This window comes from Bidens hawaiensis, unplaced genomic scaffold (assembly GCF_021521415.1).
Source record: "Bidens hawaiensis isolate Kalapana, Puna unplaced genomic scaffold, B.hawaiensis_p1.1 tig00000599_1, whole genome shotgun sequence".
Classification (NCBI taxonomy): domain Eukaryota; kingdom Viridiplantae; phylum Streptophyta; class Magnoliopsida; order Asterales; family Asteraceae; genus Bidens; species Bidens hawaiensis.
This window is the reverse complement of record NW_027491036.1, coordinates 5828614-5845659: the sequence shown is the minus strand read 5'-3', so window position 1 is coordinate 5845659 and position 17046 is coordinate 5828614. Positions and strand designations below refer to the sequence as shown.

Here is a 17046-nt window from a genome sequence, read left to right as displayed (position 1 = left end):
GGTCGCCGGAAAACCGAAGTGGGGAAGGGGACGGGGTTGGGTTGGGATTAATATATTATGTTTTTTATTATTATTTAAATCATATTTATTGTTATTATTATTATTATTAATTTAAATAATTTACACTTTAAACCCTCAACTATTAAACCTTTATATTTTGCTTTTAAACTTTAACTTATCTTTTGAACCTTCAACTTTAAAACTATATATAACTTCGATAAAAACTTTATAATTTAATAACTCTAAGTTGTTTATGGTTTATACTCAAATAGTTTGAACTTGATTATTTTTATTAACGTTTAAGGTTCGGAGATTCGTAGATTGAACGATACAAATAGATAATGAACGGAATACAAACTTTAAATCATTGCAATTGATATAACTTGATAAATCTCATAAAAACAATACGGGTCGGTTTAACGAATACAAATAAAAATACGAATACGAAAAATGACAAATGTCACACACCATAATATATAGATATATACACATGTCATATAGTGTCATTAAAGAGAGTAACCAGTGTGTTTATGATCTCTAGAACTTGGTTGTCACATTTATAGAGAGATCTTAATGTCACCACCTATATGGAGAAACAAGATTGTAGAAACCCACATATAATGGACTTTACAAAAAAAAAAAAAAAAACTCTGTACCCTACATTATCCCCTAAGAGCCAAGTTTGTGCATTATCCCTTTCTTTTGTTCAAACCAACATTACAAGTCGTATTTGCCTTGGCCTTTTGTTAATTTTAACCTTGTGAATGAAATCTGGTATGTTAGGGTCGTATATAAGTTGTTTGTCGAGCATATTACACAATGTACGAATGTCTCGGGTCAGTTGTTTGTATATATTGATGTTAGTATTTGTTAAAATTAAAAATAAAATAGGTAAGAAAGAAAAAAAAAGTGAACAATCAAAGAAAAACTCAACAAGAGTCAATGCTTGAGTCAGTATTTGTTGTAAATAAAAATCGGTGAGTTTGTTTATTTGTTTAGTCGTTTGAATAAATTGGTTTTTATCCACCATGTGTCACTAAATAATTCTTATTTCACACCCGAACCTAAGCCATAAAAAAACCCTTATTCCTATTCTTTATGCAACCGGTCCGTAATGGGTGGAGATATGACTTGCTTGCAAGCTTATTACATTGTGTTCATACTTGGTATAGAGGACAAAGAGATACTAGCACACTTTTTGCTGGTCTAGATATTAAATCGAGAAGAAAGATATTATATCATGAAGGGTGTGAACATATGTGCCTTACGGAAACAAAGTGCACTTGTTTGGGCAGTTCCATAGTTTATAAATGCATTACGAAAATTATTTGGTGGATTATCAATGCTGAAAGTGTCAGTTCTTCGGAATTGGGTATGACATTATACCTTACTAGTATAAATAAAGATAATTGATGAACCATCGATCGAGGTGTATGTGTTGCATGATAGTTTGCTTGAAGGCAAGCAAATGATAAGTGTGCGGATGTGATGAGTGGGTGTTTGATTGTGATTAATTGTTTATAATATTGCATTTTTAATTATTATACTTATTGAAATGCAATTGCATTGAGTTGTTTTTGTATGTTATAGGTTGTGAGAAGTTACGAGCTTAGAAGATGGATTTATAAAAAGCTTAAAAACAAAGTTTACATTAAATCTCAATTGCAAAAAGTCGAAGGGGGGACACGGTTAGAAATCCATAGCAAATGCACATGAATTCGATTATTCAGATTGATATAATTGATGGAGAGCATGTGGCGATATAGATTCAATTTATGTCTAAGTTATTAATTTAATTGATTAAATGATGGTCCAACATGAAATAGTCTTGTGGACTCATGATACTGGGCCAAGGCATCACAAACCGAATGGATATGGGAGTCACAATTGAAAGCCCACATGATCATTTATTCAATATTAAAGCACGTCATATTATAGAGGTAAAGGGGCATAGGGTTCTGGAACATATTTGAACGGCAGTTTAGCAGCAGGTCGCAAGACTAGGGCAACATTCTCCTTGTTGTTTGGCACGAAAATCAAGAAGGGATAATCATGATGAGGCAAGGCTAGTCTTTTTGTTACTTTCTCCGGGTGAACGGTTCGTTTGGGTTTAACACTTTTCTCAATTCTAATTATGTTTGGATTTGTTCTTGACATTGACAATGTTGTATGAACATATTGATGTGCTAGTTTATTTTAATTATTTGCACGTGTTAGTAATCCATGCTTTACAACTAGTTCGGCTGATGACAAAACCTAGTAGCTTGTTGGGTGACATAGAGTAGGTCGATTCACACTATTAAATAGGGTAATTGAATTATAAAGGATCTGATGACAAATATCTGTTTTTAATTACCACCTAAATTAACTGACTTTCCAATGCCATGTCTATGTGGTGTCCAATTAATGAAACGAGTTTTGTGTGAAGCCTAGAACCTGAAACCTGAAGGAGGTTACATTTTCTTTAAATTGTTTTTAAAATTAATCTTTTAATATTCGCTTGGCATCTTTTGCCCATCTTAGTTAGTTAATTTTTTATTAAAAATCAAAATTGTAATGCTGACCACATGCTACTCGTGGATATGATACCCTACTTACTCTAACTATTTAGTTTAATTGGGTTTTTGAATGACTAAAACTACGGTCATCAATCTTCCCCATTCTCTTCGTCATATACGGCCCCGAAACTTGGCACATTATACCTTAACCCTACATTGTTCACAAACTGGGTACGTCTTTTCTGACTGATTCTCTTTAGTACCTATTGTCATTAAATGTTCTATTTGCCTCTTAAGTTTAGTCATCCGGTCCTTAGATACATTATTTTCTACTGCTTTCACGAACGACCTCTTTCCTATCCGGTTTGACTGAGCTTGGCGTTTTGAGTTGATGGCATGCCTCTCCAAATGCCTCCAGTCAACATTTTCCCCATTAGTCAGAAATGAACCGTTTTGTGGTTGACTAGAGATCCCGAACATAATCATTTGACAAGCTTTCGTGGAATGCATTTATCAATTCCCACTATGTGATCCCATGATGTGGGCATGATCTAAACAGTAGCTTAAACCTATGAAATGTTTCATGAAAGGTTTCACCTGAATGCTGCTGAAAATTTCTAATAAAATTTCTTGCCTCAGATGTTCTTTGTGGTGTGTAGTAATCGTCTAAGAATTACTGTTGTAGATCATGTCATGTATAAATGTTGGCTGATGGTAATGACAAGAACCATTACTTGGCTGAATCTTTCAAGCTGAACTGAAACACCACTAGTTTAACCTCGTCACTTGGGAACCCTGACTTGAAATAGTGGCACAGATGGAGTTGAAGTCACTCAAATGGAGATACGATTCTTCACTCACTTTCCCATGGAAATTTGATAACCCGGTCAAACTAGATTGTCTCACTTAAAAAGTTCTTTCGTTCCTCACCGGGACAATGATCAGAAGGGGGTTTGCTGCTACTTGTGGAATGAAGTGAGTTTGAACCCCGCGGACTGGTGGAATGTAAGCTTAGGGAACCGCATAATCATAGTTGTTAAACTGGGTCGTTATTGGTCTGGTTGCTTGCTACATGTTATACGGGAATGGTTTTGGCTTTGCTGATACTGATGGTTTTGATTTTGCTGAGGTGCTTGGTTTTACTGTTGGTAATGATTCTGTGGGTCATAATCTCCCTATTCATCTTAATATTTTTCTTCTTTTTCATCCCCATTCATTCCCAACGTTCCAGTCTTCATTCTGTTCATTCTGATTACCTAAATTTCTATCTTCTCTGAACTCCAACGACCCTTGCCAATTTTGTGGAGCTGATCTGACTGAGTGATTATCACCCCTAAGACTTGTCCGGTTGTTTTTGTTCTTTTCTTGGTAAAATATTTGGCATTGGTAATTGTTAGGCTCAACGTTCTTGTAGGAAAAATGATCATTGTTGAGGTTAACGGGTTGTCTCTGATTATGTTCACCACCCCCGTTTGCTCTATTTCAGTTTTGGGTTTGGTTTTGACCGGGTGTTGGTGGGTTATTATGTGGGATTGGGTATTCTTGGGTTGGTGGTTGGTCTTGGTCTTTTGGTTGGTTTATGGGTGGGTCTAGATCATCATGTTGACTCATATTTTCGGCTTTTGGTTTTGGTGGTTCGGCTTCTGTTTTTGGTTCAAACTTGTTTTGTGAGCTGATCGGTTAGTCTTCGATGTATTCTCAATTCTGGATCAAACTGGAGTGGCTCCTTGCTTCTAGAATACCTTGTATGCATAAGCCTAAAATATTAGTTGCACAGACGAAACACAAAGCCCCATGTAAAATCAACGAAGAAAACAATAACACAAAACTAAAACTAAATTAAACTAAACTAAACTAGCACTTTGCACGTTGAATCCTCGACAATGGCGCCATTTTGATGAAGATGTGCTCTAATAAAAACAATTGTTTTAATGCTTAAATACCTAAAACTAGTATGGGTAAGTAAGGTCGTCTCCTCAGGGAAGCAAGAGAAAGTGCTAATCAAACTCATAACGTATTAATTATTAAAACTAAGCGGACAGACGATGTAAAGCGGTTTAAAAATTGATTTGGTTGTAAAATAGTAAGAGAAAACGGTGACACACTTCAAGTTCAGATAATGCAATGAACGGACTGAAAATACTTATACCAATTGGGGAATTACATAGACATAATTTGTTCATTATAATAGGCAAATAATTACTAGGCGCATTAATTTGGTTATGATGATTCACAGAACCTAATCCGAAGAATTGATACAGCTGAACGTGGTCTACCTAATTACCAGTTCATTAATATAAAACATAGGATCTATCAATGATTAATGGTAAATGGTTCAATGATGATAAGAACTTAATCTTAATGTTGATGAACACAAACCAAATAGTTGATGATAAATGTAAATTCTAGAAAACAATTGTTTAATTGATTCAAACAAACATAGACGTTCAATCAATTAAAATATTTATCAAAACTAAATCTCAATATTGGTAACAATCATAAAATAATCAGTTCATATGCAAACCCTACACCTGAAGCAGTCACGAATGATTTAGCCTTGCCTCTGCATCACGATTGACTCGAGTATGGATTGGAAGGATGAAACCACGTAAGAATTGGTGATTGGAAGATGTTAGGATGATGTATGATGGATCCAAAATCACCCAAGGATGGTAGGGTATGAAGAATGATCAACTTTAGGGTTTTATGGGCTTAAATATGAAAGAAAAATCAAGAAAAACGAGTTTCCCGTCAGACCTAGCTGTAGCCTATGGCTGGGAACCGTAGCTTACGGCCTGGCCGTAGGCTACTGTCTTCAGTCTTTGCTTTACGGTCACATTATCATCACCAGGACCGTAGTCTACGGTCTGGTACCCGTAGCCTACGGTTGCTACAGTACCAGAACATCATTTATTCATAAAATCTTCATTCCAACTCTGTTTTTCTCCCCGTTTGCGGCCACGTCTTCGTATTTCAATTCTCTATCATATCATATATCATTACTTTCATTTCCACTCCATCCTAAATGCTCCAAATTAATTTCTTTAAGCTCCGATCACCTACAATCATAAAACCATTGCTTGTGTTCAATACATATAAGCAAGTAAAACACATTATATTAAATACTATAAACACGTGATTTCAACCACACATCAATGGGACAAGCCGACAAACCATAAATCCTTATTTTTGTAGATATGATCTTAGTAGATGAAGAGGTACAATCTGTTATGAATTATTTCAGATGTTCTCTTTTTATTTGAGTTATGCATTTTTATACATTTACAACATATTAGTAGTTAATATATATGATTATCATGTCCCTTTGGTGATTTCTTGAAGATGTTCAATCTAATTAAATTGAACTTAACAGTGATGTATGGTTTGGATCTAATGTTGTTCTCAATGTATAATTCTAGTTTAAAATTGTAATGTTTTCTTCATGTTTTATTCATTTTTAAGTATCTGATTTAAATACTCAATATAATACATTGGTGGTGGTTGCAAATTCACAAGAGAAGCTGGAAACTTAGATGGAGCTCTCTGCTTCAAATTAAGATGTTTTTTTTAGTGATAAAGTCCTTAGATTAAAGTGTTGTTTTTTTATAGTAGTGAAACTAAACTGACACATGTATGACCAAATTAGGTTGTTTAAATTAATGGTTAAAAATTAGAAGTGTTATCAAGTTATATCTATTTCAACTGAATAAGTGACGATTGCCGAAGAAACTTGACACTATCAAGTTATAATTTGATGTTTTATATGCTTAAAGCATCAAACTATTCATTCGTTGATAAAGCTATATCTTCTCATCAAGAGTTACAAGTAGAGATGATTTAAAGATTTTATTTTTTTTAAATATGATAAAATGACCAATACAACAGATGTAGTATACGTGGATTTTTTTTTATTTGTAACATATTTATGTGGTGTTCTTGTTTAAATTTCTGTAACTTGAATGTAAACCGTAATTCTGTTAACAATATGTGATAATTTATATTGTTTAATGTATCTTGTTTAATTGTGTAACGTTTTAAATTCTCTTCAATTAAAAATCAGTATTAAAATTGATATTAAATATTAGGTAAATAGTGAATATTTTTTTAAATAATAGTATTAATTAAATTAAAGTATCAAATACTATATTGAAATATCAGAACTGAAATTAGTAAACAATTAAAAAATCAGTATTAAAATTTGATACTAAATATTAGGTATTAAATACTGAATATTATTTTAAAATGATTTTACTATTTTTTAATAAGAAGATTTGATACTAAATTAAAAATATTAACTATCAGGTTGAAAATATATATACTATGATATTTTAAATTGAAGCATATATACTAAATAAATTGACAACATTTGTGTGTACTTAATATTTAGATTTTATTTTATTTATTTTTTTGTAATTTATAATTTAAGATGTTGTCTTATCGAACAAACTCTATGTCTCTATGATCTATTATAGGATTTTAGATATTTTAGATCCAAATTTGATGATATCGTACGAAGCCAACAACTCTGTATTTTTCAATACACACCGCACATAAGTAATAATATGTGAGAGTGTTGATCCAAAAAGGAAAAAAAATTATATGATTAAACTCAATAAAAATTAATTTAAGTGAACTGATATTATTTGCAAAATTAAATAAATTAATAAGTTTATCAACTGAACAAGACTAATAACAAAAGAAATCGGTAAGGGGATATCATCAACGACTTCAAATAGAAGTAAGCTAGGAAATTAGTACTATCTTTGAAGAAACATGTGCAGAAAATTTTGGTTTTGGCAATACCTTGTGAAGTATTTAAATCATGGGTCTGCTAGAAAATATGTTAAATGTGTGAGTTAATAGTTATCGAAGTGTCCAAACAAATTATGGAGTAGCTAGTGTGTGGTCTACTCATTAGACAACCTCATTATTGAAGTGTACAAACAATTTTGGAGTGGTGTGTGGTTAATGGTTAATACTCACTTTTTTGTGTTGTGTGTTGATTTGAGTTTGTTACGTTGACTTTTATTTGGTACCATGACTCTTAGTAATTCATCTTGATGACACACAAGTATACATTTTGCCATCCAGGAATAACTCATGTATACTAACTAACATTACCCTTTGTATCACCGAAATGCAACTCAATATGGAATTGTATATCATTTACTAGCAACTTGCTCTAACAATGTATAAATCGAGGTCCTTTTGATTAACAGTGTACCTTGATTCTATACTGAACATATATAATACTCCGACTCAGGATGATTCCTGATCCGACTCTATGACGAATCTAGCACAACCGATTCGCTCATGTTCATCCAGTATGATAACCTTAGTAAATTACCTTAACCCTACCCTACATAATCAATGTCAGGAGAAAGATATTGACTATGTAAGACATGAAAAGTATTGCGCCAAGTAATGTAATAACATCCCACAACCTAGTAGTTTAGTGATATGGTGTTCGACACTCATAAATCTGGAAGCAAGTTCAAATCTTTGCAAAAAAACAATATTAGATGGTATTTAGGTAGAAAAAAAATCGTTCAACAAAATTTAATGTTATAACAACTTGCGTTTAGCGTACACTGCTATAAATACAATGTAACAACTAGGCTCACAACATTTAATGCACATTTTACTTTTGTTTAAAACCTTTTGTTTTTTTAACATAAATACAAATTTTCCATAAGTGCTCAACAAAAAAAATAAAGAGAGAAAAATAAAATGTACCATTCATTAATATTATCAAATATACCATATGCCCCAACACCTACAATTTATTTTTGTTTATATAAAAGCGATCCTGAAAAACAACGATCCACAGAAGGCGATCATCTGTGAGCCCTAAATACACTGACCGCCAACTGGAACTGCCAACTGGAACTGCCAACTGGACCATCACCAGCCAATAAAATAAAAATATCAAACTGGGTGGCACTTTCGTAATTCCTAAAACAACAAAGGACACCATAGTAAAATCCACACTTCCCATTACAGTTACCATCGGCTATATATATGTATTCATTCAATCCACATTCATTACTCAATAAAAGTTTTAAAACAACGTTATACAAACAATCACCATAAAATCCCTCATTTCTTCCCGTAACTGTTTACACATATTCAGCTTCACATGGCGGAACTCGGCGCAAAGGTAAAGAGATTCGCGGTGCTTTTATGCGCTGAGGATTCCGACTACGTGAAGGAGAAATATGGGGGGTATTTCGGTGTGTTTGTGCGAATGTTGGCGGAGGACGGTGAGGTTTGGGACGTGTTTTGGGTATGCACGGGTCACTTTCCGACCGATGAGCAGATCGGGCTTTACGACGGGTTTGTGATCACTGGAAGCTGTAATGATGCGCATGGTAACGATGCCTGGATATGCAGCCTGCTTGTGCTGCTGAAGAAATTGGATGCCATGAGCAAAAATGTACTCGGCATTTGCTTCGGTCATCAGGTACCTTCGATAAATCCCTTGTTGATTCGTTTCGTTATTGTTATTGTTATCGTCGTCGTCGTTTTTGATCAATTTTGTAGATGAAATATTAGCTACTTTTTTAGTTATGTAAATCAAAATTGATTAAATCTAGCAAATTTTACAAGGGTGAGCATTTTGTACCGAGTATCTTCTAAAAATATGTTATTTTCAGTACTGATACTGATATCATACATGGAAGGGAAGAAACCGGTACTGTACTGATAGATTCGGTATCGATACTAGTATGATATTGATCTGATCCCTAAAATTTTACATCCGATTTTCATCAACGAATTGACCTTAAATGTCAACTGAATCATCCTATAGTCTAGGATTTGTAAAATGCAAGTGGCCAAAAAAACGTGTTTGTGAGTTGTGATTGTCGTAGTCATCTCAAAATTATTTTTAAAGGCATAAAGTAGTCATGTATTTAGACAGAATTCGAGGCCTAATCAGTTATCACAAGCATCATTGTAAGACATCGCTATCGAAGTCATCTCATTATGGTGATTTTTGTTGCCATGTGTACAGATATATACAGACAGAGAATAGAAAGATATAAATATTGGCACACACGCAATATATTGAAATCATTTATAAAATTATATTGAGTCACGAAATGGACCCCTCACGTAACGTTTTATGTAAATATATTCTGTGGACCCTTCCATGCTGGCATCTTTAATTACAAGTTATACGAATTTATATTTAAATCACTTTTTCGCTTCAAACATGTTATTACATCTTTTACTCGATTTACATTTTTTTAATTTGACATAAAAGTATTAGTTAGACTGTTAGAGTGGTAAAATAAAATATATATATTTTTTTGGTATTTATTTGTAAATATGATTTGTTTTCGTTATCTTTGTTTTTGTTACCACAACTAGAAGTTACTTTAAGAAAGACTTTATGATCTTTATATGATATATTGTTCATCTCTAACAACCATAAATAATTCTTTAGTAAATCCCAATATTTCACTTTCCTTTTACTTTAAGAAAGACTTTAACTTGTATCAAACGTTGTCCTTAATTCATACGAGTATTATTTATTGTTATATTTTGTCCAAAATATAATAAATTCTATTTTGTTAAATAGAATTTATTATATTTATAAAATCAATGCCCATTTAGACTTGTGAGTGTAATTAAGCTCATTCTCGAATTAATTTGTTAAATTAGCTCCAATTAATCTTGAGATAGCTCTATTTGGGATGTTAGCTTACATCGTTTACAACTTTAAACCCTGTCAATTTCATATATATATATATATATATATATATATATATATATATATATGTTAAATTTGTTTATATTTGTGATTTTTAGTATAGAAACATTTTTTATAAAGTATGCCTAATTTAACCCACAAAGGCTGTCAAAAGTCCATCAAAATTATTGAAGTTTTAGAATTAGAATTATGAATCTATTTAGATAAATGATTCTTGAATTATTTCCACATGAGATGACCATCCACGTGATAGATGTCCGCCACCATGCTCCATGCATCCAATAATACGATCACCATCTCATTGTATAATTTGTCTCATTCTATGCTTGAAGTGTAAACTTGCATCATTTGAATAGCGACACCTTAAACTAGTCGGTGTATAATGATAACAATAATGATTGGCTAGCTTTAAATTGTTTTTATGAACATTCAAAAACCTTTTCGTTTGAAAATTATGAACATACTTGTTATATAAGCGAATTGAGGTTATTAATCACATTTATGAAAACGTTATCAGATACTAGCTCGTTCGCTTGGGGGAAAGGTTGCTCGTGCAACTTCAGGGTGGGATATAGGACTTCGGACCATTAATTTCTCAACATCCTTAAAATCGTTGGCTAGTTTGAAATTGCCAGCTCGGTTATCCTTGATTGAATGTCATCGTGACGAGGTACACTTTACATTTCTTAAATATATTAACGGCGTTGTTTATTGCCTCGTTTTGTCCATCTAAGATAATAATAGTAAACGTGGCATGACAAATAGGTTTGTGAACTCCCATCCAAGGTGGAGGTATTGGCATCATCAGATAAGACAAAGGTTGAGATGTTTAGGTATGGGGATCATATCATGGGCGTTCAAGGCCATCCCGAGTACACCAAGGATATTCTTACGCATCTCATCGACCGCCTTCTCCAACGCAATTATATCGAGGTACTCCCATTACACACACATGCACATGCACATGCAGTAGTGGTTAGCTTACTAATACAAGTTTTAAGATTGCTTTGCTTTTTTAAATTAAGTAATTATATATAAAGCCAGTTAAATATACCAACTTACTTTCTCATTTTAAAATACCAAAATCCTTAAAATTGTTTAAATAATAAATAAACATTTGTTATAGCATAATCATCACATATGTTAATGCTATGCATACAATTTTTAACATGAACGACTTAACGAACGATCTAATTTTGTAAAACTTGTAAAAGTACATTTATTTTAAACAAGTTTGAGGAAATTAATATGGTTAAAAGATCTTTATATAATAAAGTTTATTAGCTTCATTATACTATTTTTGTAAATTTTATTATTCCCATAATGATACTTTTATTATGTTACTATATTGATTAAAAAGATTTATGAATTAAAACAATATACTGAACACTTTCTTATTAATCCTTATCCCTTTAAATCCTTAGTTAGACCTCCTATCCCAGACTCAAGTATTTAAAGGTTTTCGACTAACTTTTTCTATTGAACACTTTTAATTTAAGTGAAGATAAAGCTTGTCCAAACTCTGTATATGTTATTGCCACCTTCACGTTGTATGATTGTACCAATCAAGTTTGTAGATTAGGACAAGCTAGTCTAGTGTGTATACGTACACGTGTAGATAACTTTAAATATGCTAGAACTAGCACGTCTAGATAACTTTAAATATGCTAGAACTAGAATAGTTTAGGCCTTATATGATTGTATAAAATAAATTAAAATGGTGAATTGAATTTGTTTTGAATTAGGAATGGAATGCTATAAAAGGGAGAGAGAGTGTGGATGAGCATGAACCAGACAGAGAGGCATGGAAACAGCTATGTACCAGCTTTCTCAAGGGAAGATTGTGATTAATTGAAAGTAACAAAATCAGTTATGTGTTCTTAAAATAAACATGAATTGAATGTATATATATTAACTTTCTTTTTCTTATTTCTTTATGAAGTATTTAAAACAAAACATCAAAATGAAATGATCCTCCATTTCCTAGCTGGGTGTTTTATTGTACTTAAGTTATCGTTAGGTTTATAAGTTCATTTCAAAGTTAATTATCTTGATTTTCTCTACAAGGAGATATAAATATAACGTACAAAGCATAATACAAGGATTATACCATATTACTATGTTATGTTATAACTTATATGCCATTTTTTTAACGCATAAAAACAGTGAAACTAAATATACAAAATAGTTTATGAATCTCGTCATAGTAATCTTATTCTTAACGCATTGTGATTCGGAATCTTAAATATATGCACTCAAATCCGCACCATCACGTTTATCAAATGTTAGTTTTTGTTTATTTGATTGGATATATCAAGTTCAACTTCACTTGGGACCACCATCATTAGTGACGGATCTAGAAAAAGAGTTGAGGGATAACCGAGTTACCCTTCAACCTAAGGCTGTCACTTTTACCCGAAACCCAACCCGAGAATATACGTACCCGAACCCGAACTAACCCGAACCCGAGAAAAGACTAACCCGAACCCGAACCGAAGTAATTCGGGTTGGTTCTCGGGTTTGATTTATAAGTTTTCGGGTCAACCCGAATAAACTTTTAGTTTTGAACTTAAATATATTTTTAGGTATAATAGGCTTAGTCTTAGTCACTAATGTTATCAAAATCTGGTCCTAATCGATTGTTGTCATTACAACTATTATAGATCGATTGTTTGTTTTTAATTTATGTTTTTCGTTTATTACTAATAGCAACCATAATCGACAACCAAATCATGCCCGATTGAAGAGGATTACGGTTCAAGTTAGTTTTACTCTTCTTTTGGATTGTTTTATCAAGTTATGTTATTTTATTATTTGATTATTTTCTTACAAGCAAAGAATAATATGTTGTTTTAATTTTAACATTGTAGTTTTTTTCTTTTTTTTGTTCTCTAAGATACTCGAAACCCGATTAACCCAACCCGAACCCGAAAAACCCGTGAGAGATTTGGATTGGGTTTCGGGTCAAAATTTAAAACTTTGAAACCCGAAGAACCAGACCCGAAAAATTTGAAACCTGAAAAACAAACCCGAAGAACACCCCTATTTCAACCCATGCTAGATTTGCGTATGTTTATCATTCTCAGACCCTTGCATGTGAATAATATATATTATCATATGGGAATCCAATTATTATCTGCGATATATTGTTTTCACCACTTGAGAACCCCTTGTTTCCCACGGTGCACTTTATTCGTTATTTAGAGGACTATATTGTCTCAACCGATATGTATGATTGTGTTTTAAAACATGTAAATAAAAGTGTGTATTTATTTTATGATCTCCCAAGTCATATTTAAAGAACATGTAAAATAATATCAATGGATACAAAAGTAACCTTAGTGTCATTTGATCCAATGATATTTGATGTGTTAACATTGATGTAATATTATTAGAAGTAGATTAAATTAGTGTAAAAATTTTTTTTTCATACAAACACACATAATAAGCGTGCGTAGACACGTAAATACCTATAGAGGTAGTGTACCAAAAATACCCAAATACCCTTAAGTACAACCCACGGGTCAGTTGAGGGATCCCTCACAGGGCACCCGCGGGATATTTGGATCACCCGCTTAGCCGTCTAAGGAAGAAACACCCTTATGACATATGCGGAAGCTTCCTGGCACCCTCAGAAGTCATCCGCAAGACAGAGTATTTGTCCGCGTAAATGACCAACAGGTCATGCCACAGGACAACTGTCATTAATTACTTTCTATAAGATTTACCAAGATGCTTTCTTGGGCAATACGTGACACCTCAGCCAACTAATGAAGGACACCTAGCAAGGATGTTATAACCGTGCACATGGCCAGGGTTGTCTATCATCCTATCCCGTTAGGACACGCGTCCAGGTTGTTATACATGCACATGCGACGTATAACTGAACCTATCATTTGGGGACATGTGTCCAGGTGGTTACGAGAGCATCTTCTGAAAAGGACAGCTGGCCCAATCATCTTTCCACACCCTTCGGCTATAAATACCTTCTCAACCATCATGGGGTATTTCATTCACTCCCACTGTACTCTCTCTATTTACTTAAGTACTTTATCTTCGTCAGAATTTTACTTATTCTCACGCCGGAGGGTGGTTACGGGAAGATCCCCCCTCTTGTCCTTCCCGTAACGAGCTCACGGTGTCTGTTTTGCAGGTTCCGGTCACTGGACTTCGGGGAATTGGGCTTGTATCGTACTGGTTGTTATCCATATCCTACCATGTGGATTTATTGGATCTAAGTCCCGTCAAGGGGAGTAGATCTGTGTTTCTTCATTGGCGTCATCCGTGCTTGTGTTAGAACAGCAATAATTCAGTGTTTTTTGGTTTCTTGTACGATATGAGTCTAAATCCTGAAGGGCCGACGGGAACTCCTGCACCTGCCTCACGTGTTACTAATACAGAAAGGCCTGATGGTTTTGGTATTTTTTCACGTGTGTCAACACCTGGTTCACGAACTGCTGATGTCACACCTGGGGGTTTTACCCTCGAGCGTGTAACAACACCAGTCGTATCAACTCCTACTGATTTGGGATGAGTCACGGCACAGGAAGGGTCAAACCTGGGTGACCTAGGACAAATAACGAGGGAAACTCGCCAAACTCGGTCAGAATTGGGTCTGGAAGATGATACTGGCGATTCTGACCTAGCGAGAGTTCATCGTCATAATTCCAGGTCCAGAGGACCATTATCCCCGGAGGAGTGGCTTCGCATTCAACAAGAGAATGTGACAGCCGAGTATGAGCGTAGAGTGCGCAGTGAACGTTTCCATGCCCGTACTCTGACTTATGATGAACCCCCCAGGAGATCTCTTTCCCCTCCACCAACGGTGAGAGGAAGTCAGATCCGTTACAGTCAACAAACAGGGTTAGATGCTGGCAACATAAGAAGGTTACGTCATAGTCCTGATATAGACATGTGGATACCGTCTTATGAGGATGAGCTTGATGGTTATGATTCAACGTATCATCCTGATGGTAGTTATTACACCGGTGACAGTCGACTCCATTCGCGTGGAGGGACTAGTCATCCGCGGCCAGTTGTTCGCCATGCGGAATATCACAGTAATGCTGAGCATGATTTTTCAAAACCATATCGCCCAGAATCCTTTGCTGAAAAGTCAAAGTTTATCTCAAGCATTGCGACAACTCCATTCTCAATGAACGCAAAAATTCCAACATCTGTTGGGACGTACAATGGAATGACATATCCCAGTGAGCATTTGCTGAGATTTGTTGCGGTTGGAGGAGTCAGCGGTTGGACTCTTCCATATTGGTGTCATATGTTCGCGTTAACGTTCACTGGGGCTGCGCGGGAATGGTTTGAAAAGTTACCTGGCGGACATATTAGGAGTTGGAATGACTTTGTATCCAAATTTTCTCAGCATTTTAGCCAGCAAAAGAAACATACTCGTGACCCTTCAGAAATATTGGATGTAGTAAGGCGAAATAATGAGTCTATCGAGGACTTCATTACTCGTTTCAACAACGAGAGCCTTAACATCGGTGGCATTAGCGAAGATTTGAAGAGAGGAGCATTCCGCAAGAACGTGAATAGTGATGCAATGGTTCGTACTCTAACGGGAAGAGACGAAATGCCCGAATCCTGGGATGAGATTATGAAGGCAGCCAAATTGTTTGCAAGAACTGAAAAATCTTTGGGCTCTAGTAGTCAAAATCAATTGCCAAGGGTTGAGTTCCAAACTCCGAGACCAAACAAGCAAGCCAAGGGAACAATTTGGTCAAGGCTTCAACCAACTTCAGAACCACCAAAACAATTCGATGCAAGGTCCTTGATAGGTAATAAGAACAAACAAAACTTTTCAGCTCGGTCTTCTAACAGCTGAATCCGCTATCAAAGACTCCTTCAGAAATTCTCACCACTGAGAATTTAACTTTCCGAAAGCCCCAACCATTACCGAGGAACTCATTCCTCGATAACAAAAAGCATTGTTCATATCATAACGACATTGGACACAATACGAATGAGTGTGTGGCCTTAAAAAATGAGATCGAAGCAGCTGTGAAGAATGGTAAACTTGAACATTTGGTCAAAGGCACAAGACAAGGGGCTGGCAAACCTCCCGCATGGGATAGCCAAGGCCCAGCCAAAAGACAAGTTAAGAATTTAAACGTTCATAAGATTCAAGGTGGATATAGGGTTGGGAGAAAAAGAAGAGAGTTCTTGGATGAGGAGTGGAAAAATGAGCCAGCAATTTTTCCACGAATAAAAGGTGGACCATGTAACAAGAATCCTCTGATTATCATCGCTCTCTTCGGTCATTATAGATCACAATACGTCTTTTTCGATACTGGTAGTACATCTGACATCATGTATGGGCAGTGCTTCGAACAACTTGATGACGAAGACAAAGAAAGCTTGAAACCTATTCATGCTCTAGTATCCGGTTTTGGAGGGGAAGTAATGCACTCGCGAGGGGTAATATCCTTCCCAGTCACTCTTAGTGATGCGATCCATTCAAGAACTGAGGAAGACGAGTTTTTAGTTTTGCCAGCAACTTCTAAACATGACATAATTTTAGGACGAGAAGCAATTGGTGACTTCAATGCTCACCTGTCCACAGCCCACAGTGCGGTAGGAGTTCCAACCCGCACTAGAGTGGCAATAATTCATGTTAACCGGCATTGTTTCACAACTCAGAGTTCGAAACCTAGCAAAGTCCCAAAGAAAGCTTAGAGGACTGAACCAGAGGAGTGGGTTTTGAACAAAAAATTTCCTGACCAGACAGTTATAATTAGACCCGCTATTTCAGAAATAGTGAGGACTTTTTTAAAGCAATTGTTGACTAAAAATATGGACATCTTCGCATGGCAA

The 17046-nt window shown here is 34.9% G+C and overlaps 1 protein-coding gene across 1 annotated transcript; it reads left to right on the top strand.

Moving 5' to 3' along the window:
• Positions 1-8565: 8565 nt before the first annotated feature.
• LOC143636759 (gamma-glutamyl peptidase 5-like) lies at positions 8566-12222 on the top strand. Its single transcript, XM_077104277.1, has 4 exons — positions 8566-8961; positions 10733-10885; positions 10981-11148; positions 11961-12222. Exons 1-4 carry the CDS (start codon positions 8638-8640, stop codon positions 12060-12062), a joined length of 747 nt encoding a protein of 248 aa, XP_076960392.1. The 5' UTR covers positions 8566-8637; the 3' UTR covers positions 12063-12222.
• The last annotated feature ends 4824 nt before the right edge of the window (positions 12223-17046 follow it).